The sequence below is a fragment of the Ochotona princeps genome, chromosome 3, assembly GCF_030435755.1.
Source record: "Ochotona princeps isolate mOchPri1 chromosome 3, mOchPri1.hap1, whole genome shotgun sequence".
Taxonomy (NCBI): Eukaryota; Metazoa; Chordata; class Mammalia; order Lagomorpha; family Ochotonidae; genus Ochotona; species Ochotona princeps.
Window position 1 is genome coordinate 114,913,368 of NC_080834.1, and position 24,214 is coordinate 114,937,581.

General features: G+C 47.2%; 1 protein-coding gene across 7 annotated transcripts in view; it reads left to right on the top strand.

Moving 5' to 3' along the window:
* Positions 1-24,214, top strand: part of TNIK (TRAF2 and NCK interacting kinase) — a 397,078-nt gene that overhangs the window by 272,799 nt on the left and 100,065 nt on the right. For all 7 annotated transcript variants that reach the window (XM_058661109.1, XM_004591298.3, XM_058661110.1 and 4 more), the window contains exons 6-9: positions 274-364; positions 2,065-2,195; positions 17,386-17,440; positions 19,332-19,410. In XM_058661109.1, coding sequence (XP_058517092.1) covers positions 274-364; positions 2,065-2,195; positions 17,386-17,440; positions 19,332-19,410 — 356 coding nt within the window. The remainder of the gene's footprint in view (positions 1-273; positions 365-2,064; positions 2,196-17,385; positions 17,441-19,331; positions 19,411-24,214) is intronic.

Consider the following 24,214-nt stretch of genomic DNA (forward strand, 5'->3'; position numbering starts at 1 on the left):
TGCAGGCAGTCTTCAACTCTCCATGTGTCACTGGTGTGGCCCTGTGCTTTCCAAAATTAAGGACTGATTTGCAAGCATTTTTCCTACTGCAAGGGCCACCTGTGCCTGTCGGTTTACATGCATCACATATGTATGGGCAGCACAGCATCGTGAATGTAGAGAAGACGCCAATGTCATTCTGCAAGTATCTCTGGCGAGTTTAATTGTTGCAGGCCCCATTTTCATTCTGTTTATTTGCATCCTGGCTTATGTTCGTATTATCTCTCATTCCAGGGACTGAGTCACCTGCACCAGCATAAAGTGATTCATCGTGATATTAAAGGTCAAAATGTGTTGCTGACAGAAAATGCGGAAGTTAAGCTAGGTAAGAACAGAACCCAGTGAGCCTAGGAATGACAAGGATTTGGTAGGATTATTTCAGCCGCCTTTAAAAAAAGAACTAACGTAACTGTGGTACTGTGCACTTAGAGGGCATTGCTCTGAAAAGGGAAAGAAATATATCCATTTAAATACTCCCTTGGAGCATTTTGAGGAGTGAAGTGCCTATAGGTGGTGAACAGAACCGTGTACTTAATCCATGTGTAGAAATAATGGATTGCAATGAAGGGATAGAATTGCAATGGTGATCTGTGTTGCACAGGTTGTTTATTCTATTGCTGTGCTAGCAAAACACTGATGACTCAGTTTTGTGCATTGAAGATAACCACAGTTGGACATAATTACTTCCTATCATAACCTGTAAATTTTAGGTGCATTTGCATGGATCTCATTACTCGGGTCACTTATACAAACTGAATGTTCAGTTCGGTACTGTACATACTCAAGGCTCCACTTCACCTGCCGGAGTTATCCATGAGAGAATCCTTTCTTTGTGATATCCACTAGGACCCTCACCACAGTGAACATGAGAATCCCAACAAGCATGTGCCTGCTGTTAGCACACGTGAATAAAAGCAAGAGCCGACTGATTTATTTTTAGAGATTGAAGCATTTGCCCTTCTATTTTGTTAAAACATACAATTTCCAATTTTTCTCTTAGTGTTTTGGGCCAGGCTTTTATCTCATGAATATTCCATTTGAGAAACAAAAGCATGCATCATATATTGTATGTATAGGCCACCTTCTACGTGTCTCAGTACATTCCGTCATCACTAATTAGTGTTGATTTGTTGAGAATGGCGTCAGCCAGCCCCCATGCAGGATTATGTCGCAGAGGCATCCGAGCAGCGCTGGGTACATGTAATCACCCTCATCTTACAGAATCTGGAAACTGAAGCACAAAGAGGTTGATTCCTAAAGAGCAGAAATGAGACGCATGCTGAGGTAGACTGCTTTAGGCTGTAACTCTTAATAACTTTTTAAAACTCCCTATAAACTGCACATTTCAGCAAAGTAAGTTCCCTTATATCTAATATCTAAGATGCTTTGATACAGCTGAACATAACACCTTCCTCTTTTGTACTTGCAATTAAAAATGCATATTCACAGTACTGAAAAACCACAAAGAGCCCAAATGCCTGTATAAAAGCAAGTGAGTAGATAAAATGCGGTATGCATGAGTGGTCTTCAGAAAATCATGAAAGTTCAGATCATGAAAAAATTGCACAGATTTCAAATTTTTGCCTTCAAAACATTTAACTCTGTGTTCCACGAGCTTTTTGAAGCATCCTTGTATATGGGAAGGATTATGATCCAGCCTTCAAAGGAAGGATAGTGTGACCTTGATGTAGCATGGGTGGCCCCTGAGGACTTGACTAGTCAAACGGTACCAGACTAGTCAGATGGTAAAGACAGAAAATAGCCAAGGTGGTGAGGTGCTGGAGAGCTCCTGATGGTTGGGGACAGAATGCCAATCAAGAAGGAGAAAAATGTGCTCCCAGTTGATGCTGGTCATGGTCGCACCAGTAAAAGAAATGTACCTGTTGCCACAGAAATACGCAGGAGTAAATGTCTCAAATGGTAGGGTTGGGGTTACGTGTATTTCACCTTGATAGAATAAATGGCACAATGATTTTTATCACCCTACGATACCTACTACTTCATTCACTGATGTTCCCTTCATAGTGGACTTTGGCGTAAGTGCCCAGCTTGACAGAACAGTGGGCAGGAGGAATACTTTCATTGGCACTCCGTACTGGATGGCACCGGAAGTTATCGCCTGTGACGAAAACCCGGATGCCACCTATGACTTCAAGGTATGACTTCTCCATGGTATCCTTCACTGAGCCTTGCAGTGAGAGAATTTTCATGTGTCTGTGGATTTAAACTTAATATAACCCAAAGAGAAAACTGAAAAACATAGTCTGGATTAAAAATTATAAGGCATTCATTCTACCGACATTCTTGTTAATCATCAGCTTTTTTCCAGATGTTTATATTTTCACAAGGTAGATGTTTTGATAGTTTTTTTTGTTGTTGTTAAAAGAACAAGATAGAATTTATTGCCATGAGTCATCTTTTTGTGATTAAGGATCAAATGACTTTCCCATTTCTCTGTTGCTCAAAGTGTATTGACCAGGCTTCATTTTTATATGAGAGTGACAAATGATAAATATTTTTTGGTGTTTCTATAGCATCATAAAATTTGATTTGTATTTTGTTATTGTTGAAACTGGAAATTTGCTAGCCATTCAAAACCATGCTCAACGCAATTTTTCCTATAAGCCTTCTTTGTTTGTATTCTGAAACCAGATAGCTGTAATGATGTTCTGTCCCTCCTGTAGCTATAGTGTCAGATGATGTTGCTTTTACACGAATCGTAGTTAAAGCCAAGACATTAAAATTGGACCATGGGGTTGATGTACCACAGTTTCTTTAACCACTCTTTTTTTGATGCACATCTGGATTGTTTCCATGTCTTTGCTATTGTGGATTGTGCTGCTGCAAATATAGGATTACAGATCCCCTTCTTATATGCAGATTTCACTTCTATTGGGTATATTCCTAGCAGCAGGATAGCTGGGTCATATGGCAGATTTATTTGCAATTCTCCAAGCACTCTCCATACTGATTTCCACAGTGGTTGTAAGGCTACACTAGCCTACATTTACTCCATGGAATATTATTCAGCTATTAAGAAGAATGAAATTATACCATTTACAATCAGGTGGTCCCAACTAGAGGCCATTATGCTCAGTGAAATGAGTCAATCACAAAAGAACAAACACCGTATGTTCTCTCTTATATAATAAGGAAGCCAAACTGGAAAGTGCAACTTCAGTAATCTGATCCATACTGTTCTTTGTTTGTTTGCTTTTATGGCTGTATCCCATGTGTTTTGATGCTTTTTATTTCAGTTTTGTTTATTCCAAATGATTCCTTTTCTCTTGTCGAATTCATCATTGGTTCATGGATTACACGGTGGCATCATTTTTCCCAAGAGGCTTTTGTGTTTCCTTTTTGTCACTTGTGTGTTGGTTACTCAGTGGCACATTTTTTTCATGGTGCTGTAATCTGTTGTTGTTGTGGCTGTTCTATTTCATACCAGTTGTTTACCTGGTTTCATGGCTTCTCAATTATGGAAATGTATAGTGATGGAGTACTGGGGTCCATCATATACAGACGTGCATCCCTGCTTCCAGATGAAAGATAGATTCCCAATGAAACTGTTGGACATGTGTAGGCAGTGGGATGCCAGACTGTCTGACATTGTCTGTACCAACAGTGTCAGGATACACTTAAATAAGAGACTGACGGAATTATGATTCCTGATGAAGGACTACACTATTGTAACAAAATGGATAAAATCTGATGGGGGTTGAGAGTTTTGGGGGGAATCCCAGCCTATACAACATTGTACCACATTATTCAAAATTCAAACTAAAAAATCTATTTTAAAAAATTGGAGCATGGGCCTGGGAACTGGGTTTCAGACCATGCACTGGGTAGAGAGGCCCTTGTGATCTTTGTATAGATGATGAGATGCCCTTGAACAAGACCTGATAGTACTGGGGCTGGGTTTAGAGCTACATGGACTTCTGGAATAACTTCAGTGCTCACCACACATGCATATCTCATTAGTGATAATCTCCAAGTTAGGACCTGAACTCGGGTTCCCAGTGTTGTTCAGAGCTTTCTGCAATGTGCCACTGTGTTCCTCTGCAATGACTTCTGTATTAACCTTCAGCCTAGAACTGTAGAGTCTACTGGAAGACTTCCTTTCATAGGAAACACTATTAGTTCTCCGCATGGGGGGTGATTACAGAAATCACAGAGATGCTAACAGGGCAGTGATTCTAGGGCCAGTGTTTCCAGCTTTTGATAAAACTGTTTGTCTCTTTGGGGGGAAATGCAAGCTCAAAAGTATGAAAGCGCACTGATCTCCTGTAAATTTCCTCCTTCCTTCAAAGTCAGACACTGTGATAACCTGCCGGCAGTCTGTCTCGAAACAGCTGCCAAGACGGCTCCTGCCAAAATAAATGTCATTCATTTAAACTGCTAATGATAAGCACATTTCAATAATTTCATTGTAAATCCCTTCAGATGAGCCAAAATGTACGAAATAGATGTTCCAGTTGAGCTACATGTATGGTAATTGACTATAGCCAGTTTTTCAAACTATGGATATATTTAACAGGTGATCATTAATCCACATCTGGGCCACAAGCATTTTAGATTTTTTTAAACAACTCCTAAGAATCAGAGTGAAGTCCATGCCTTTGAAGGGTTAGGGGTGTGCAGAGGAGCTAAGAGTTCCACATGCACGCAGGGATAATCTGCAACATAAAACCTTGAGGAAGAACTTCTGTATCCTTTATTCAAAAGTTAAGAATCCTGGCGGGGGGAGGAAAGATTCAGCTGTATCTGCCATTGTGGCCTTCATGTGAGTTAATCAGGACTGTCTTGAATACCAGTTATACAAGGGGAAGAACCTGTCACAGCAAGATGGGTGCTTCCCTGGCCACTTGTCACGGGCAAAAGAAAAGAGCATGACAAAAGATGAAGAAGAGGGTCAGGCAGAACAGAAAGTTTGGGACATTCTTTATTTAACAGCTCATGGTTTTATCACGATCAGCAGAGATGCTGGTTTTTAAGTATTCTTTCACCGTCTCTGTTGTTACCAGTTCCTACCTGCTTTCCTGTTCAGTATTATTGGAAATGTGTTGTCATCAGAAGATGACTTGGCAATATGTCACCTTTCAAAATTGTTTATTCATTCACTCAGAAGTATTTGTTGAATGCCCACTGTGTATGATGAATTAGCCAGGCTGGATGTGTAGGTGCACAGTTTCCAACTGGGGCATTCATTTGAGACCCCACCCAAGTCCAAGGAGTTGGCACGTGTTCATTTGAACCTATAGAATCCCACCCTCTGTGCTCTTCTAAGCCAAGGGGGCATGCTTAGATGACAAACTGGCTGGAAGGGCACTGGGCTCTGTTGAGATCACTACTACAAAAATCTTGGCTAGAAAGTAAAGATGGAGTCCCTAAGAGAATTGCTGGGCTTTGCTATTTGATGTAATTTCTGTGGGTTGGTTACTGATTATTTATATGATGTGTCAAATAGGTCTTTACAGCTGGCCATAATTTTTTAAAACAACTAAAGAGATGCAGTATTATAAAGGTTTCTTACGGGAGTAGTCTGCAGAGCTGGACATTTTTATTATGGTCTGCTCGGATGTGATATGTACTGGGCACAGAATGAACCTCACTGAAAATAGGCCCTTTCCCAAGGAGGAGTGCAGAATCTCATTTGTCTGGTGTGTTGGCTTTCCCTGGAGACCCTTCCTTTCTTGTTTTCAGAAATTCTGTCAAAACACCTCAAGAAAAAGGAAAGGTTTCATTTCCTTGATAAATACGCAAGGCAGTAATGAAAGCCTTCCCATTTAATAATAAGCATTCAAAAATGGGAAATTAATAAAATCATTCAAGATTTCTAAGCTGCTTAAACTGTTGTTTTTGAAACTGTCTTTGAATTGCATTTCACTTGGATGGGATCTGTCTAGTGTTCTATAATCCTATGTATTTATTGCTTCAACAGAACCTCCCACTAAAGAAACTTCTCTGTGGTTAATGCCCATCAATAAGAAACTGTTGAATAGAGACTGTAGCATTGGTCCTGTGCAATACTGACTTCACAGCCATTTAAGGAATCAAGCGATATATGTGTTGGATTTGGATAATTCAGAAGTTAGTTTTGGGCACAAGAAACAATTTACATATGGCATCTATAATATATATGGAGTAGATACAAGTATACCTCTTTGCAAACATGCACATATACAGAAGGCTGGGAAAAAAATAATGTCTTACTTTTAGGTTATGTGCATGGAGAACTCATCATTTTTATTTTCATAACAGTTTTGTTTCATTTTAAAATTGATTTTAAAGACACAGTATCACAGAGAGAGAGAGAGAGAGAGAGAGAGAGAGAAATGTTCTACCTGCAGGTTCCCCCTTGAAATGGCCACAATAGCCAGGGTAACTTAAGCTAAATCCAGAACTGCACCTGGGTCTCCCACATGGGTGGGCAATGACGCAAGTACGTGAGCCCGGGTTCTGCTTCAGCAGAGTAGCCAGGACAGAACTTCAATGTGGAATGTAGGAGCCCAAGGGAAACGTTAAGCCACTCACTGTGCCACAACATTTTCTATAGAACCTTTGGTATCAACAGTGTCAGTAAATGAGACATGCATTTTTCCTGTTAGGAGGAGAAATTTACTTGCTTATGAAGAGTCACTTATGTAAACAGCCAAGTTTCAGTTCAGAAACAGGATTTGGGTCCATTTATCATTTTTGTTAAGAGGGATGTGATCACTACTCCTAGCAGCAAAGCAGATCTCTTTTTCATTAGCTTTTCCCCCCTCTTCCAAATTCCTTATTTATTGGGACAGTGAGAGATAATAAAGTGATTGTTGTTTTAGGCCATTCAGCTTTGAGGTGATTCGTTACCTGCAACAGATCATTGTAACACTCCGTGGACCTTCTTGGTATTTTCTTTTTTTTCTTTCTTCCTTTTTTCAATTTTTGACAATCTTTACACACTTAGGGTAAAAAGGTTCAAGGGCTATAGGAAAGTGGGTAAGACTATTATTTCCATATTGTTTCCTTCATGTTCAAATTGTGATATTAAGGGAGAAGCCCCACCCAGTTTCCCACCCACCCCAGGTCCCAGATGTAGGGCATACTCTGAGGTTCTTGCTCAAGTGGTTTTGATAGTTCACCAGTTCTGAATTGCTGCCAGTCTTGCCACTCCAAGCACGATGAGGTCGTTGAAGAATCCACTGATTGACATAGTCCATCGTAGATTCTCCATTTGCCCAGTATTTCGCTGCCAACATATAGCTGAGGTGGTTGATTGACCTATTCTGTCTTTTATCTTTTCTTGGTTGGGGTTCTGAGTCCAGCATTTTGATTGGAGAGATCTCCAAAGAAACTTTGTCTGAGGTGTTCTCTGACCAGATTCTTGTATGTACTAGCAAGTACAGGGCCCAGCACAGTCCGTCGCCCGATCAGCTAGTGGTTGCAATTGCTGGGTTGGTTCTGTTTTCAGCCCCGACTTCCACTGGAACCAATGGGTGTTGCAGTCCAGCCTGGTTCTGCCCAGCACCTACTCAGCCCTCGCATAAACCAGTGGGAGCTGCAGCCTAGTCGAAATGACCCACAATAACCCCCACCAGGCCTGCCTCCTACCCTGGTTTGCCAGTATGTGTAGCAGACTAGTCCAGTCTGTCCCACACCCCATTTGGCTCTCATACATGTCAATGGGTATTAAAGGTTAGTTCCGTCTAACCAGCTTCACTATGCAACCCACACAGATGCTGTTGGGTCTGTCTAGCCACCCCATCCCCTAGTTTTCGTGCCCTGCCATGGGGGGTGGTAACCCAAGAGGGAGGAGCCCACTATTTCCCTCCCAGGCCTCTCCCACTCCCAGATTATGCACTCTCCAGGAGGTTCTGTGGTTTGACTGACAGAATTAGCCCCCAGTACCAGCTTCTGCCAGCTGATGCTATGGCTAAGCCCCAATAACCCTCACCCACTCTAATTTTGTTTGCACCAGTAGGAATAATCCGCCCAGCCTGGCTCTTCCCTGATCTAGTCTACATGAGGCTCACAGGTGTTGTAGCTCTGCTTAGTCTGGTCTGCCCCCATCCCAGCTCTCACTCTCCAGTGGGAGTAGTTGTCCAGCAAGGGAACCACCCCTTATTCCCCTGCTGGCTCTGCCCGCTCCCCCCCCCACCCGTCCTGGCTTTCATGCGTGCTAGTTGGGCACTGCAGTCACATCCGGTACAGGCAACCTCACCTTGGCATTCCGTATTGTGCACTGTTTTTTGTTGCGACCGAACCCGGCTTGACCCACACTCTGTTCTGGTGCTTGGATTTGCCAGTGGATGACATGAACTGATTCAGTCTGGTATGCCCCCAACCTATGCCAAATGTATGCCAGTGGGTAACTATCTATGGCCTGTTCTGGGCTGTTTCCTTTCATGTTTCTTGCGCTTACCTGCTGGGTCTGTGTCCTGCCAGAGGAGTTGCCCAGGCTCCTCCATCAGAACCTCTACCAATGCCAGATTTCGTGCATACCAGGGAGTCCATGAGCCAGCCCTACTCAGTTCACCTCCTGTCCTAGCAGGAACAGTGGCTTTTCCTGACTGGCCTTCAATCCAAACTGGTCCTTACTGTTGGATGTTTCAGCCCAGCCATGGCTCGTCCATACCCACATATGGCTCACACATGGTTCAATAGGGGTTGAGACCTTGCCTAGTCCATCCCACGTCTACCCTGGTCCTCCAGGACACCAGAGGTTATGGAGTCTGACCCGGCCCGGTGCATCCAATCCCAGTCCACACTTGTGCCAAGGAAGACTACAACCGTATCCTGATCAGAATGCAGCTCCCATTCCAGCCTACTCACCTCTTGGTGGTAACCTCAACCCAGCTAGGGTTGTCCCCTTAGCTCCCCAACCTGGCCTGTTCCCAGCCATAGATCACGCGCGTGCCAGTGGTTGCTCTGACTCAGCTTGGCTCAGCCCCTCACCTGTCACGACCTCTGCCTTAGACACTGTGGCTTATCGTTCCTGGCTCACGCAGACCAGTAGCTGCAAGAGCTCGGCATGACCTGTGCTCCATCCTGGTCTCTAGTTTCACTTGTGGGCTAAGGTTTGCTCAGTCCTGCCCGGTCCACCCTGTTCCATTACCAATTCACACATTAGCCAGCTGTTGGAGCTATTTTGCCCAGCTTGTCTGACCCCCAGGTCTGGACCACATGTTCACCAGTGGGAGCTATGACTCGCCAGGGGAGTTTCCCAAGTTCCTCCACTTAATCCACTCCCAGACCCAGTTCTCATACATGCCAGTGGGTTTTAGGCCAGGTTCCAGTGAAGTCTGGCGTTTCATTTGGCCTTGTATGAGCTGGTGAATGTTGCAGCCCGGCCCACCCCACACCTTATTCAGGATGCACATTTGGGTGCTATTGCCTTGACCAGTCCAGACTGTTGCGGGTTCCTTTACCTGTGATTGATGGCAGGTTCCTTGGTCACACCTAGCTTAGTCCATCACCACTCCAACTCTTGAGCTAACCAGTGGGGCTAGGATTTCCACAGGGTTTGGCCCACACATCCACTACAGAATCTACCCCCGGATATGGTTCTGAGTGGTAGTTAATGTAATGGCCCTGCTTAATGTGACCCTTCTCTTGATCCATCATCATGTCAGGTAACAGGATATGATTCTGCTGGACAAGCCCCGAGCCATAGCTTTTGCATGGACTGCTGTTTGGTGGTCAGCATTGTTCAGTGATTACAAGTTCTTCAAAGGAGTAGTTACTGTCATTGGGAATCTTTAGGATTGATTCACGTCCCAGAAACACAGTGGGATCAACCTGGAGCTACCTAAGCAGTGAGTCAAAGAACCAAAACCCCAGAGGTCTCAGCCGGGCAGCCAGCAGGTAGAACCTGGCACCAAATGGCGCACTGGCTGCCCGGGGACAGCTCACCACATGCACGTGGTGGCTGGTGTCTGGGATCCAGGCATGAGACGCGCCGTCCTGAGAACCTCCCGGCTGCTGGAAGTTTAAACTCCCAGGCCCAAGGTCGTGCCCCTCCCCAATCCCATTCACCGCCCAATGAGGGCAGTGGGTGGGCCCTGGACCTGCCCAGCCATGGAGATGTCCCCCCTCGGTGTACTCACACCCTGAAGGGAGCAGCCCCTAGCGCCCAGGCAGGCCTGGGGACAGCTCACCACGTGCACGTGATGGCTGGCTTCTGGGCCTTCTTGGTATTTTCTTAATTGGATTTTATTATTTGCCATGATGCAGTTCTGTAGAGAGATTCCTCCCTTGCCCTCCCCTTGCTTCTCCGCTGATTTCCCCTCCCTCTTTCCCCCTATTATTACAGCACTTAGAAGTTAAACATCTGCTGTTTCAGTGCGTCAGGGCACTGCAGGTGAAGACAGAGTAGAAAATCTAGTATCATTTTGTCAAATAGTTATTTTTGTTATGCTCTAGCTATAAGCTCTTCAAGTCCATGGCAACGTATGACATTCCTTTTAACAATTTTTTATTTTAATTTTTAATTCACTTTTAACAGATTCAGTGCGATTTGTAGTCACAGTTCCAAGAACAGGATGGGAGTCCCTTCCTCCAGCTCTCTCACCTTCCTCTCTTGTCCTTTCTCTTTCCTTCTATGCCAGTTTTAATTGTTTTGGTACATGCTTTACTCTTATGGTATACTAGTGAGGCAGAAGCGTAGAGATACTACACATCCTCCCCTCTCCGACCTCTGGAATGATCTGGGCTGAGGCGGTAGCAATCTACCTGAACTGTGTGCTGACACTCTTCCCACCGGCACAGCCATGGCCATGTCCTCCAGGGTGGGTTCGAGGTGCCCTGCTTCTGGACAAGCGCTCCTTCTCCCCTGGGCATAGATACTTGACTTCTGTCATATAGGGTGGGAGTAGCTCCTCTGGGTGAGAGACTTAGACAAGGTCAGTCACCTGTCTAATAAGAGGGTCACTTCAAAGCAGGTGTCACCTGCAAGCATGGTATTCACATTAGGGAATGGGAAGGACATATCCTCACATCAGCCTTGGCCTGTGCCTCTAGAAATCCAAGCATGAATCCTTCCCTGCTCCCACAAGGCAAATGAAAGGGACACTGGGCCAATGTCACCAATGGGAAACTGAAACTCCCGTCCAATATCTTTCTGTGGCTCATAGTCACACACACTCATTGAGATTCCTTTACTATTTTGAAAGCGTTGGAGGGAGAGGGAGAGCAAGGAAAGAGAGAATCTTTAATGGTTAAAGCCATCTTTAACCCCAAGATAGCTGCGACAGTCAGGTCACAATCAGAAGCAAGGATCTCCTTCTGGGTCTCCCCAGAAGCACTTGGGGCCCAAGCACTTGAGGTATCTTCTGCTACTTTCCCCAAACCATTATCAAGGAGCTGGATTGGAAGTGAATAAGTGGGGGCACAAACTGGTCCCCCTATGCGATGTGGGCATCTCACACAGTGGCTTTGCCGGCTGCACCCCAGCACTAACCCTGGGTTGGAATTCCTCGGCCAGACCCAGCCAGCGTGATCTCCAGCCAATGCTGAGTTCTTGGAGGAAGAGCATCGTGTCTCCTTCTAATTATTTCCCTTAAGCCGGATAAGAAATACACATGAACAAAAAAGAAAGTTTCTGTCTCCACTTTGTTTTATGAGAAATGGGATTATTGATCGCTATCTCTGCTTTAACACACTTGGTGACCCAGAATTCACCACCTTAGTGATGTTTCCATATAAGGTAGTATATACGTTGATACTATAAAGAGAGTCACTATTGATGACAAACAGGGCAAGTCTAACCAGCAAACTTGGTCTCCTATTGCTGCACTGTGTTACAGGAGTTAACTTTCCTGAGCCTGTATAAAAATGAGAATGATAGATTGTTGTATGTTAGCATAAAGTGTTAAGGTTTTAGTAAAATATCATATTAGTACTAATATCAGTTAGTACTAATATCAATTAGTACATACATAGAACAGTGAATTAATATGCAAGCGAGTAATACATCATCTGATATTTGGTAAGCATTCCCTTTATGACAACTTTGTGTGTTTTCAATATGTGAAAGGGCTGCTCTTGGGGGTTACTTTTTTAAGTAAAAGCTCAGCAATATCCCATGGCCAGGTCTCCTGTTTGCATGGAGCACTTGCATTGTTTATCACTTCTCCGTAACATCTACCAGGTAAGGGGCTGACCTTAGGGACCACATTCAGTACATATGAGTTTCTTTTTCCAACTAGAACATTTCAAAAAGAACAAGCTAGCCACAAAGGAGTTCCCAATGAAAGCACTGTTTTCTGCTCTTTGGGAGGAGTCTGTTCAGCTGCTTTGTCACCTGTAATTGGCCATGCTGCTCTGTGGATGGGTCTTGTCCTTCTGACTTCTTATCCGAATCTGCCAGGAAGAGGCGGTGGACAGAAGGCAAGGCTGGGGGAGGTAGGGCATACCTTTCCCTGTTGGCATCCTCTGGTTCTGCTATAGCCCTAGGTGAGCCCAGTGGTTTCTTCATGGCTGCTTTGCCTGACTTGAATTTGCTGGTTGAACTCCCTGTCGGTGATGATGGGTTCTGGGATTCTGTCTGAACCCGCATTTGTTAGAGAATTGCATTGTCGGAGACCCCTTGTGTATGTACTGGGTGTTCGGCCCGATTCTGCAAGGTTTGCTTTCATGTCCCATCGCAGAGTGGGCTCAGGGTTGTTAGACGGCCCCAGTCATCATCCACCCCAGGTCCGAGTGCCGGATGCAGTGTAAGTTGCCTGGTGTTCTCGGAGTTCTCTTCCTGTGCCCCACTGCCTCTCCCTCCTCTGTGGCTGCTTCAGCTGTCTGACAGGATCTTTTCTTCCCTGTATCCAGGAGCTGAGCCCCAGAGCTAAGGCTCTCTTCTGTTCCATTTTGTTCTCTGTCAGTGGTGCTGCTAGAATGCCCCTCTCACACACATATACCAGCCAGGAGCGGTGTGTCACCTGTGCCTTGCTCAGTCTCACTCGCTTCTGCGTCTGTGCTGTGCGTAATGCGCACTGGCTGCACTATTAGTCATGCCTCGGGCAGGCCGCCCTGCACCGCCCCACACCTCTGCCATAATGAATTGCCCAGATCCTGCCAAAATGAGTCGCAGCACAGCTATAAAGGCAACTTATCTCTCCCTGACTCCCCTCCTTCCTGCCTTTCTCATCTCCTGTGATCTGTCTTGCCAGCTGTAACTGCAGCATTTGCTCCTGGATTTAATTCTGAAGTGTCTTTGGGATTCACTAATGTATCCAAAGGCTGAAACAAGGCCCAGTTGGGACATTGATGGCTTCCCAGCCTGGGCAGTTGAGCATAGCTTACAAGCAGCAATGAGTCCACATGGCCAGGAATACAAATGCTTCTTTTTTGGAAAACATGAGAACCCTAGCAAAAAAAAATGCCAAGTGGTGTGGCCATGTGACTCTTTAAAGAATGAGCAGGCAACGGGATGACAGGTGTCATGGCAGTGGCCTTCAGCAGAGAGAGCGTCTGAGATGGTAGGCATTCCAGAAAAGCCAGCTCTCTTCTCTAACTCTTGCTACTTCCTGGGGAAAGAGTGCAGGCTCCCCCGACTGCTGTGATCTGTGCTCCCACGTCGTCTGGTTACACTTTCTCTGGTTACCACTGTGTGTGTTTTCTCACTTGGGAATGTGTTTGGCTGTGCCTGGAGTGCGTCTGTCACCGGAAGTCTAGAGAGAGAGGCAAATGCAGGCATGATGTGGGGGCTCGGGGATGTTGTCAGAAACCCCGGCTCCTGCCTGTCCGTGCTGGCATCGTTTATGTGTGGGCTGGTTGCCTCACATTTGCAGGCTGGATGCCGGGAATCCAGAAATTCTGTTCGTCTTTGAGGCATGAAGAAAGAAGGAGGAGTTGGAAAGGAACTGGATATATCGGTTCCTTATTTCAGGAAAAACAGAAGCTCCCAGATGATGTTTGGGTTTTGCCCAGGGTTCCATATAGCGCGTCCCTAACAGGCATCCTAGGTTCCTGGGGAGTTGGGAACAGCCGTTGCTGCTTTCATCTGCTCAGCTACAGCTGAAAATGCCATGGTGGAGTGGTGCTGTGGCGCAGCCAGTTCAGCTGTGGCACCGGGATGACAGGTGTCATGCCAGTGGCCAGTTCAGCTGCCACCTGCATTGCTCCCATTCCATATGCATGCCAGTTTGAGTCCTGGCTGCTCCGCTTCCAGTTCAGCCCCCTACTCATGTACCTGGGAAAACAGCAGAGGATGGCTCAAGTCCTTGGGACCCCACACCCACATGGGAGACCTGTAAGAAGCTCTTGGCTTCAGCTCGGCCCAGCCTCAAACATCGTGGCCATTTGGGGAATGCACCAGTGGATGGAAGGTTTCTGTCGCTCCCTCTCTTCTCTCCCTCCTCCCTTATACCTTCCTTCTGTAACTCTGCCTTTCAAACACGTGTGTTAAAAAGAAAAGTTATATTTAATTTAAAAAGAAAAGAAACTGCCTATGGGGTCAGCCAATAAACAGTATGTGCCGCAACCAAAAGAAGAGAGCTCAGAAGTAGACCGGGCAGGCCAGTCTACCTAACTGCAGAAGGGAAAGACAATCATATTCTTGTGCCCTTTTAAGATCAGGGGTTAGGAAGCACTCCTGGATACTCACATGTCACAGGTGTGTCGTTGGCAGTGCAGAAAGGGGAGGTCGAGTAGCACTCTGTGTGTAGCTGAGCGGGCAGCCTGATTCAGAAGGCTATTCCCCTGTGTCAGTCCATGGAGCTTGCAGCAGCCAGGGCCTGGGTCACTCCAGTTACCTTCATTGTACTGCTAGCATTTTTAGTGAGTTGCAGACCAAGTAGGAACCTGGAGCAGTTATATTCCAAGCCCCTGCTAAGGGAAGGAAAAGACTGTGATGATATCTCAAGGGAAATGGCCCAGGGGAAATAGACGCAGCTCTCCTGAAATGCTGGTGCTGAGCTCCTCGGGAACCCAGGTGGGCACCCTGTCACACCTGCTTAGTGCATGCTGGAGCCGGATCATCCGCGTGGGCTCCACAAGCCCCAGGACACCAGCCCTCCTTCGTTTCACTTTTCTTTCACTAGCTCGTTCATTTAACAAATGAACTAAGGGTCTAGTGTGGGTATACTACCTTCTAGGTGCTTGGAATCCATCAGTTAACCAAACCAAGATTCCTGCTTTCCTGTTGGTCTTACATTCTTGGGGTGTGTGTGTGTGTGTGTGTGTGTGTGTGTCTGAGGGGCATGGTGGAGGGAGAGAAAGACAAGAGGAACACACACACACCCATAAAATATAGTAAGCCAGCATAGTGTGTTGGAAGGTGATCCCATTGGTGGGGAACAAACATGGGGAAGGAGGAGGGGCCCCGCATTGCTGGGGAGAGGCTGCAGGGGTCCCAGCTGAGAACACAAGTTCCTAGCAGAGACGTTCTGGTGGGGAGGGTTCAGCTTGCTCACCACTGGGAGGAGCTGCAGACAGAAGGACCCACTAGGAGCGCATAGCCAAAGGCACAGGTGTGCCTGGGTATTCTAGGTGTTTCCATACCCCCCCCACCCCATCTTAGTCCTGGTCTGGAGCCCGTCTCATCCCAGCACCACCACTTGCTTTCACATTGGTAACTATCAAACCAGCTCGAAGATTCCTGGACTCAAGGCCATACACACTGACCCTGCTTTGATAATCAGGGGTGTAGAGCTGTCTGCTGCCTTCCTCCTTGTTCCCCTTTCATGTGACAGAAACACTCGGTGGCTAGGAAAATGGGGGGGAATGGTGATAGACCTTCCAACAGGAGAGACAACAGCATGGGGACCTCGGAGCCTCCCGACCGTTCCCAGACTGTCCTTCCCATTTCCTGTTTAGTGTCTCCTCTACAGAGTGACTCAATGTTTTCATCATGTTCCGAAACAATCGGCTTTGTCTGTCAGCCATAAAGCCCCAGGTAGGAGAGAGCTGTGTTTTCGTCTTTCACAGTCACTGCTCCCGGGCTGACCTGTAATACGTGGGCTGAGCTTTGCCCAGCAGCTCCGGAAATGACCTCACTAGGCAAGGCAAGAGCCTGTGGGAAAACTGTCAACTCGTGGGCTGTGCAAACAGTGGGAGTGCGTATGCATTTAATGATAAGCTTTGAACACATCTTTAAACAGAACAAAGGGAAAGGACAAGAGCCACTTTCTTCAGCTGTGCAGCACAGAGCAGTTTCTTGCTGTCTGAGGAAAGGGGGGTGTGTAACAATGCAGTGTTGGTCTCTGTTGGGCTGAGAACCAGTAGCATTGAAAGGAATCCCCTTGGGTACTGGTTTGAGGTTACACATGCCCCAGTCACCTGCTCGGAGATGGAAGACCACCGAGGACGTCCCCTCCTCACAGTACGGATACTGAAATGTCACTCAGGCTAATCTAGTGAATGATTCAGCATGAACTTCTTAGTTCTTTTCTAGGTACATCACTTTTTCATGTGTGGCCTCGATGTTGGTGTGATGAGAGTAACAGGGAAGCTTGCCATGGGTCCCTGTGATCTCACTAAGGATACAGTTGAAAATCAACACTAACATACAATCCACATGAGGCCTTTAAGAGAAGTGATTGTTTATCAAGCAAGGGATGGATGCCCAGCACCCAAAGAAACTGAATGCATGACTCTTTCAAGAGAAGACCATCTTGTAATGTCAACTGGCAAGCAGAAAGGAGACACGGCTAAAATCTTCTCTCCCCACTTTGGGTTCTGAGACAGGTTTTATGAATTCGGGTGGACATCTAGTATGGGGAAATGTCACCAAGACAAATTCTGACTGGGAGGCCAGAGCATCCATCTCCCTGGTCGACAGTCTACTCTCTTCTCTGGTTCCACTCATACCCTGGGCACCTGGACTCCAGAGGGCAGGAACGTTGACTCCAGGCATTGTTTGAGGTTTAAGCCTTCCTCTTCACACGCCCAGGTTACATGACTTATATTTGCTGTATGTCAAGACAATCGGACATTCTAGCCTCCAACGTCAAGCCAGTTAGTTTTGCTTCTGTGGTTCTAGGAGAGTGAGACTCTAGCCAGATGCAGGTCGTTGAACCAAATTCTGTATTAGGTTTTATTACCAGTCCTGGAAAACTGAAGCAGTAAACAGCCTTTTGGGGTTTGCTAGCCTGCTTTTCCGCATATCTTGATTTGCCTCCTCCTTTACAATATTTAGAAACAACCGATTCATGGACTCATTGTCAGACATATCCATTGTTGGAGATTGCACGGGCGGAAGTGGGGGCATTGGCCTCAAAACCCTGAAAAGTCAGTCTGAGCAGGGAAAAGGATCAAAGAATGTAAGGCCCACTGTTACACATTACCCATAAAGTAGAACATATTTGTTTATCTGCTCAACATCCGCTAGCCACCTGCTACTGCACTCAGCTCTGTGTCTTCCTTGTCTTGCAGAGTGACCTGTGGTCTTTGGGAATCACCGCCATCGAGATGGCAGAAGGCGCTCCCCGTAAGTACCTGCCACTGCGGTGTAGTGCGCTGCTGGTCTGCCCTGCAGGCACCGAGGGCTCCTTGCCAGCGCTGTAGTGGCTTTGCTTCCACTACGCTGTGCCCTGCGTGGATTGGAGCTGGCAGCTTTCGAAAGTAGAGCGTTCTGATCAACCAGAAACCCATCCATAGCAGTGCAGTGCGGGCATCTTGTTTCAACGAGAAGGGAAAGAGAAAGAAAGCCAACTGGGCAAGTCTGGGGGTATGGTACAGACCAAGTGTGCAGTTTATCTCTGAATGACTTTTTACCTCCCATAAAACTGACCAGCATACCCAGAATATAGACTGTGACATCTGAGCAGTCAGAGTTGGTGGTCGGTTCCCTGGTTCTGCAAACACAGTCGGTAGCTGGCAATCCTCTTCCAGTTATGCTCATCTGAAGTTAGTTGAGAGAGAATGGCCAGGGCCTGAAGGCATCTTGAGAAGCTCTTGAGTTCCTGGAGTTCTAGAAAACTTGCCCTGGGGTAGCTGTGAGAGTGTGTATCCAAGATGCCCACACAGAAAGGAGAATTGGCTGAGGGTTCCAGCTTGCTAAGTGGCTCTGCAGTTGCCCCTCCCAGGGGGCTACTGCCCATTGATGGCTGAGTGGGGCACAAGGTACCAGGACAGACCCTTGCCTGGAAGATGCAAGAGCACTTGTAGGCAGCTGCCACCCCAGTCATGCCCCAGGACTTTGCCAGCCCTGCTTGCACAACGGGACACAAGCACTCTTGCACCTGCTTTTCCTGGCATGCCCCTGCCCTCAGGACCAGACCTGCTGTCTCTCCCTTTGATCCAGGAACATTCCCCACCACATTACTCGCATGCTTCACGTCCCCTTGGTGTCTGCTCTGCAAAGGATCAGGATCAAAACAGGCCCTTCATCTGCGTGGCAGGTCATCGATGCTCCTGTCTTCGCTCTGCAAGTTGTCCTAGTCTGCTTTTGTTCTAAGTTGATGGGATTCATCAGTTGCACGATTGCTTTTGAGTGTTTGCTGACAGTCCCCCTGCATTCACAATGCCAATAGGTATTTGTGCATCAGCAAAATAATCGAATACGCTCTTCAAAACCAGATTATAATCCTTGAAGAGTAACAGACAGGTATTAAAAATATGCTTCTGCCCACAGAGTCCCTGGGTTTTTTAGGGAATACATAGTCTCATTCTAGGTGAGAATAAGGAAATGATACCTCCAGGTATTTAAAAAGTTAGCTAATAAAATATTTCCATTAAAATAAGGTATGGCCTTTTCTTTTTTTTACTATAAATGATAATGTTAGGTTGACAAATTGAGACATTTGAATAGTGCCGTTTTCTGCCAGCACTGTTTAACCCAATCTTCTACTCTTCTTGGGCCAGGGAATTGGTAAAGCTGAAGACCCACTTAGGAGATTTAGAAACAGAGAGATGCTGTTTGGGGCTCACACTTGGCACTGCAGAAGTCCAGATAAACAGCATGGCATAGACTGTAGCCTATCAAATAGCTTTTATTTTATGGCTTAGGCTTTTGCTGAATAAAAATAATGCTCCATCCCCATGGCGGTGGTCCCTGATTTGACTGTCAGATGATTGCTTCTTGCAGACAGCTAGGGGCTGGCCCAGCTGTCTTTATTTTCATAAGTGTAAAACGAAAGTGTGCTCAATGTGCAGGCTCACAGAATACCCAAAACGAGTTGTATTTTATGAGACTGCTGTCATTGGATGAGCTCTGTTCAGTGAGCACAACACCGAAGCTTCTGGACGCTCTGAGTCCAGGCTTGCTGAGCGTATGTGAAGCCGGAGGGTCGTTGGCAGCACTGGCCGCAGAGGCAGCCTGGGCTTGGCCTGGCTTTGGCCTCCTCACTGGAGCTGGCTCTGCTTTTGGTCTCTTGCAGCTCTCTGCGACATGCATCCGATGAGAGCCCTCTTCCTCATCCCCCGGAACCCAGCGCCTCGGCTCAAGTCCAAGAAGTGGTGAGTTTGCTCGTCAGTGTTCTGAAGATGGTCTGAGGGTGAGATTTTCCCATCATTCTCTTTCGGATGAGCTCCCGTCCCAAGGCCCTGCTGGCGATGAGACTAACATGCACTGAGACCCGCTAGCTACATTTGCATATGCTGTCACTCAGCGAAAGTGAGGCTGGGCACCTGATATTGGTAGAGCAAGTCTTATCCTCAGAGCTTCAAGGTAAGGAGCTATTAGTTACAATGGGTAGTGGGACCAGGTAATATATAGTGGCTCTTTAATTTATAACCTCAAGTGATGTCTTTCCCAGCAGCATGGAGCATCTTAAGGGTGAGGGTGGTAGTTTGTAACATCATCCTGTTAGGTTGGTCCACTTCTATTCCTTAAGACAGTAATTTCCTGGTTCTACTTGAAATGAATATGCCTGTAGCATGTGCATAACCATTTTTAGTCCTTTAATTCTTGCTTATTCTGGATGGCAGATACTACTACTCACTTCTTATTTTGAACAGTGTTACAACATTTCTGTCTAATAAACATACTTGCCTATGAAGGTGACTTAAAGAAAACAACTACGTGAATACTAATTGAACGGTGTAAGGGTGTAGCAAAATTGCGTGCTTAGTGTTTGATTCCCTGAAGTTTGGGAAGCTGAGTTGAACAAATTGAGGCAGATGTTCGACTTCTGGCTTTGTGTTCTTGTATTGGGATCTCTGCAGGTTATCATTCTGTTGCAAAGTTCATTGCTGCCCACTTTTCTATGGAAATGGTATAGCTTTCTTGCTACTTTTTGTTCATTATACATTTGAGAGACAGAGAAATGAAACTCTTCCATTGGCTGGTTCATTGCCCAAATGTGTGCAGAGTCTAGGGTTGCACGGTGGGGATAGGGGGAGTCAGGAGTTCGATGTCAGTCTCCCCATGTGAGCGGCAGGCGCCCAAGCTACTTGAGCCATCGCCACTGCCTCCCCGGGTCTGTATTAGCAGGTGTCTGGAGTCATCGCCAAGTGTTGAACCCAGGCCCTGTGATGCAGGGTGTGGGCATGCTAACCACTAGGTCAAATCTCCCACCCACCCCAAACCTAATACAGATTCTTGGAACTGATCCTTCTTGCATCAGAGCCAAAATCTGCAGCCTCTTTTTCTTAGAAACAAATCCTGGAGAAGTTAGACCAGGAGGGCACCAGATGTTTCTGCCCCTTTCTATGCCACTGGCTTTTACTGCCTTGTTCCCTGTATTTGGGGTCAGCCTGGACTGTACAGAGAGAAGTCTTAATGAATGCACTGTGCAATTCTGGCATAGCAACACCGGGGGAGCACAGGGAGAGAGGAGACAGCCAGCGAGGAGGTGCCAGCCTCCTGGTTGCCATGCCGGGGAGGCAAACCACGAGTTGCTATTGGTGACAAGGAGCTGAGTGTTCATTGCCTGCTCCTCCTTCCTCTGAGAAGGTCCCTGTCAGCGTTCTCTCCCCAGCAACAGCCTTCCACTGGGCACCGTGTGACACGTGATCCGTGGAGCACCCCAAGACCCTGCCCCTCCCTCTCCCTGGGTCACACTCCCTGGGAGAGAAGCCAGCTCTGCTCTGCTCTCTCCCTGGAAGCCACAGACACACTGCACGCCCACCTTCCCCCGGCTTCTGCTGGTGCACTGAACCAGGTCTGCACGTGCCGCCTGCCGGATGCCTAGCTTCCCCCTGCCCTGCCTTCTCCCCCTCTTTTTGTTGCTGCTAGGCAGATATTTCAAGCTTTTGCATGAAGATGGGCACTTTGGCTTTCTACTGATGTGTCTGATTTGCTGGGCGCAGGGTATAAGAACATTTGGGTCCAATGCCGGCACTTAGAAGCCCAGTGAGGGGGTGCCAACATTAGTTGTCTGCCCCTTGTTTGAGCCCTGCAGCACCACTTTGCTGAGTGGTTCCTCTGGGCTGGTGTGGCGAGGGATTTGCCTCCTGCCCCAGTGGCCCATGGCAGGTGGCTGGCACAGGTGCTGTTCCTGGCTTCCCATGGGGAGTAAGCTGCCCACTGTGCAGCCCACAGAAGAGAGGGTGAGTAGCATCTGCACTCAGTCCCAAAAGGTCAACTCTGTCCAACTTTGCTTGGGAAATGCAGAGTCTAGAGTAAAATGGAAAATGCTTTCAATCCCGGACATGGACACCCGGTTCTGATGAAGCCAGAGGAGTGCGAGAGGCTGGACCACCATGCCTCCTGCTCTTCATGCACCTGTGGCCGGGTCACAGAAAGCCAAGTGGGAGCCAAGACAGGCTGGGGATCAGGGGTGGAAAAGAGGCCAACCCTGTGAGAGTGAGTGCAGCCATGAAGCCAGACTCCATCATGTCTCCCACTTGGGTCCCAACTCAGACAGAGGAGGCACTATGGAGACACATCACGCCACAGGTGGCCCCGATTCCCTGCAGAAAAGGATTCCAATTTTTACGTGAAAATACATATGCACTTGAGGGTGCCTCGTCTTAAGCGACCAGGCTTGACTTCAATAGGCTGTCATCACTGGGAGGAAATAAAACATTTATTTTCCTTTTATTTCAAATTCAATTTTTGTTTGATTTGAAAGGCAGAGAGAGGAGGTGGTCCATCTGCTAGCTCTGCTTTCCTATAATAGGCCCCAGTTACTGGGAGGAAAGAGAGCCTGTTATTGAAAATCAGGCTTAGTTTTCACTTGATTTGAAAGACAGGAAAGGGATCTGCCATCTGCTGATTCATTCCTCAAGTGTTCACACCAGCCAGGGCGGGCCAGGCCCAAACAATAAACTAGGAGCTCTGCAGATCTCCCACATCAGAGACAGAAGCCCAGCTAAGCTGAGCCGTCACCTGCTCCTCCCAGCGCATGCAGCAGGAGCAAGCTAAACTGGAATTTGGTAGGACTCAAGCCAGGCACTTGGTATGGTATTGGGGTGACCCAGGTACACGTTAATCCCTGTGCCAACTTCTTGCGCTTTCTTTTCAATTTTTTTTTCATGGAAGAACTTACACATCCCCTAAAATGTTCCCCTGTTTCCAGGTGTTCTTCACAAAGGGGTTGGCAGGTCAAGCACACTGTTCCCAGAGTGAACAGCTCACTTGGCCACCTTGGAAGAGAGGGAAGTTGCAGCCGTTTTCCAGGCAGGCCTTCAGTGGAGGGTCATTTGCTGCTGGCTCAGCACAGGCCACATGCCAATCTCGGTGTGAACAGTTTCTTGCCTTATACCTTTATGGTTGGGAAGAGAAAGACTGCTAGCTGCACAGCAGGAATCTGGCTCTTCCACCCATGCCGAAGGAGTTCCCGGTCTGGGGCTAGGATGTCATGTGTGCCTAGGCAGTCAGCTGTGTAATAACGAGGTCCTGGGAGGGCTGTGGTCTTGGTGGGATCAGACCTTCTGTCCCTGTGTCCCAATCAGCAAGTGAGGAGTGAGCCTGGGGCTCCCATCTCCTCCTCCTGTCTCCCAGGGGTGGAGGGACTGGTCATGTAGGGGCCACCATGTCTTTCCAGGAATTCTTCATTTCTTGTCCCTCTCCGGTCCTGTAAGTATACTGAGAACCCCCCAGCAAGGATTCCTGGAGAATGATGGGGAAGACTCGGCCCCCAGAAGCAGGTGGTCCAAAGTTGATCCTATCACTCAAACAAGTCCTAACTAAGCCCATGATGCACACCACCCCCACACCCCAAACACCCTCCCTTACTCCCCAACCCTTGTGGACTCACAGACACAGCTCGGAGGCTCTGAGTGGGAGAGGCCCATCCCAAGCAATAAGGCAGCCTGGGACTGCCACCTGCTGCTGCCTCCGAGAGCTTGGGGTTACCCCGTTAGTAAAGGGAGTGCCAGTTCTGACTCTTGCTGTGTGGGCAGGCACTTTTGTTTTAAGAGATGACAATACTGTTTTGTGTAACTACAGTGCAAACAGATATCAGAACATATTCCAACGGGAATGAACCTGTGGCTGTGAACTTGATTAAGAACAAAACAGAAACCGCTAGCCACACTTATGAATCTAACCTGTTTTGCCCAGTCTCCTCGGCAGCCCCAGACCTGGTGGCTCTTCTTGCTCACCAGTCTAAGCCAAACAGGTGTGAACTAATTTCCATGAAGACTTCTCTGCAGTCATGCACCCCATAGGAACGTGTGAGTCCACAGCAGGCCACAGATCCTAGCGCCATTCTTCTTGTAAGAGGATATGACCATGGGATGCTATGACCATTTGACTGGCACACACAGGTGAGCTCTATGATGCCCACACAGCAATGAAGTCACCTCTTAGCAACACATTTCTCAGGGCACTGAACAACACATGGGCACATACACTCGGCTCCACCAACGAGGTGGGGAGAGAGGCAGCTTGAGGTTGGTTTCTGCTCTCCAGTGCAGAGAGGAGCAGGGTGCGGCCATCGCGGTAGCAACCATAGCAATAATAGCAAGCACACATCCAGCCACTAGGAGGACAGGTGCTGTTCTAAGCATTTTACACGAGTTCCTCGTTTCTTCATCAGTGAAGTCTCTTGACGTGAGTTCTGATAACATCATCAGCTGCAGTCAGGGAGACTAAGGCCCAAAGTCAGAAACGAGAGGGGATGGAGCCCAAAGGAGAGAGAGCAGATGGAGCTGGACTGAAAGGTCAAGTTGTCTTCAGAGAGTCCGATGACTACCAAGAACTTTTAGCCCAACTGGTTATAATGGTGACTGTAATGGTCCTTAAGACATAGTGAAATCTTCCAACACTGTTTAACATATAAACAGGACAATTCTGAGAGGATAGAGTTTAATGACCCTGTCGGTAGAATTAGTGCCCTGTACTATAGGCACCAATCATTAACATTTATCTCTT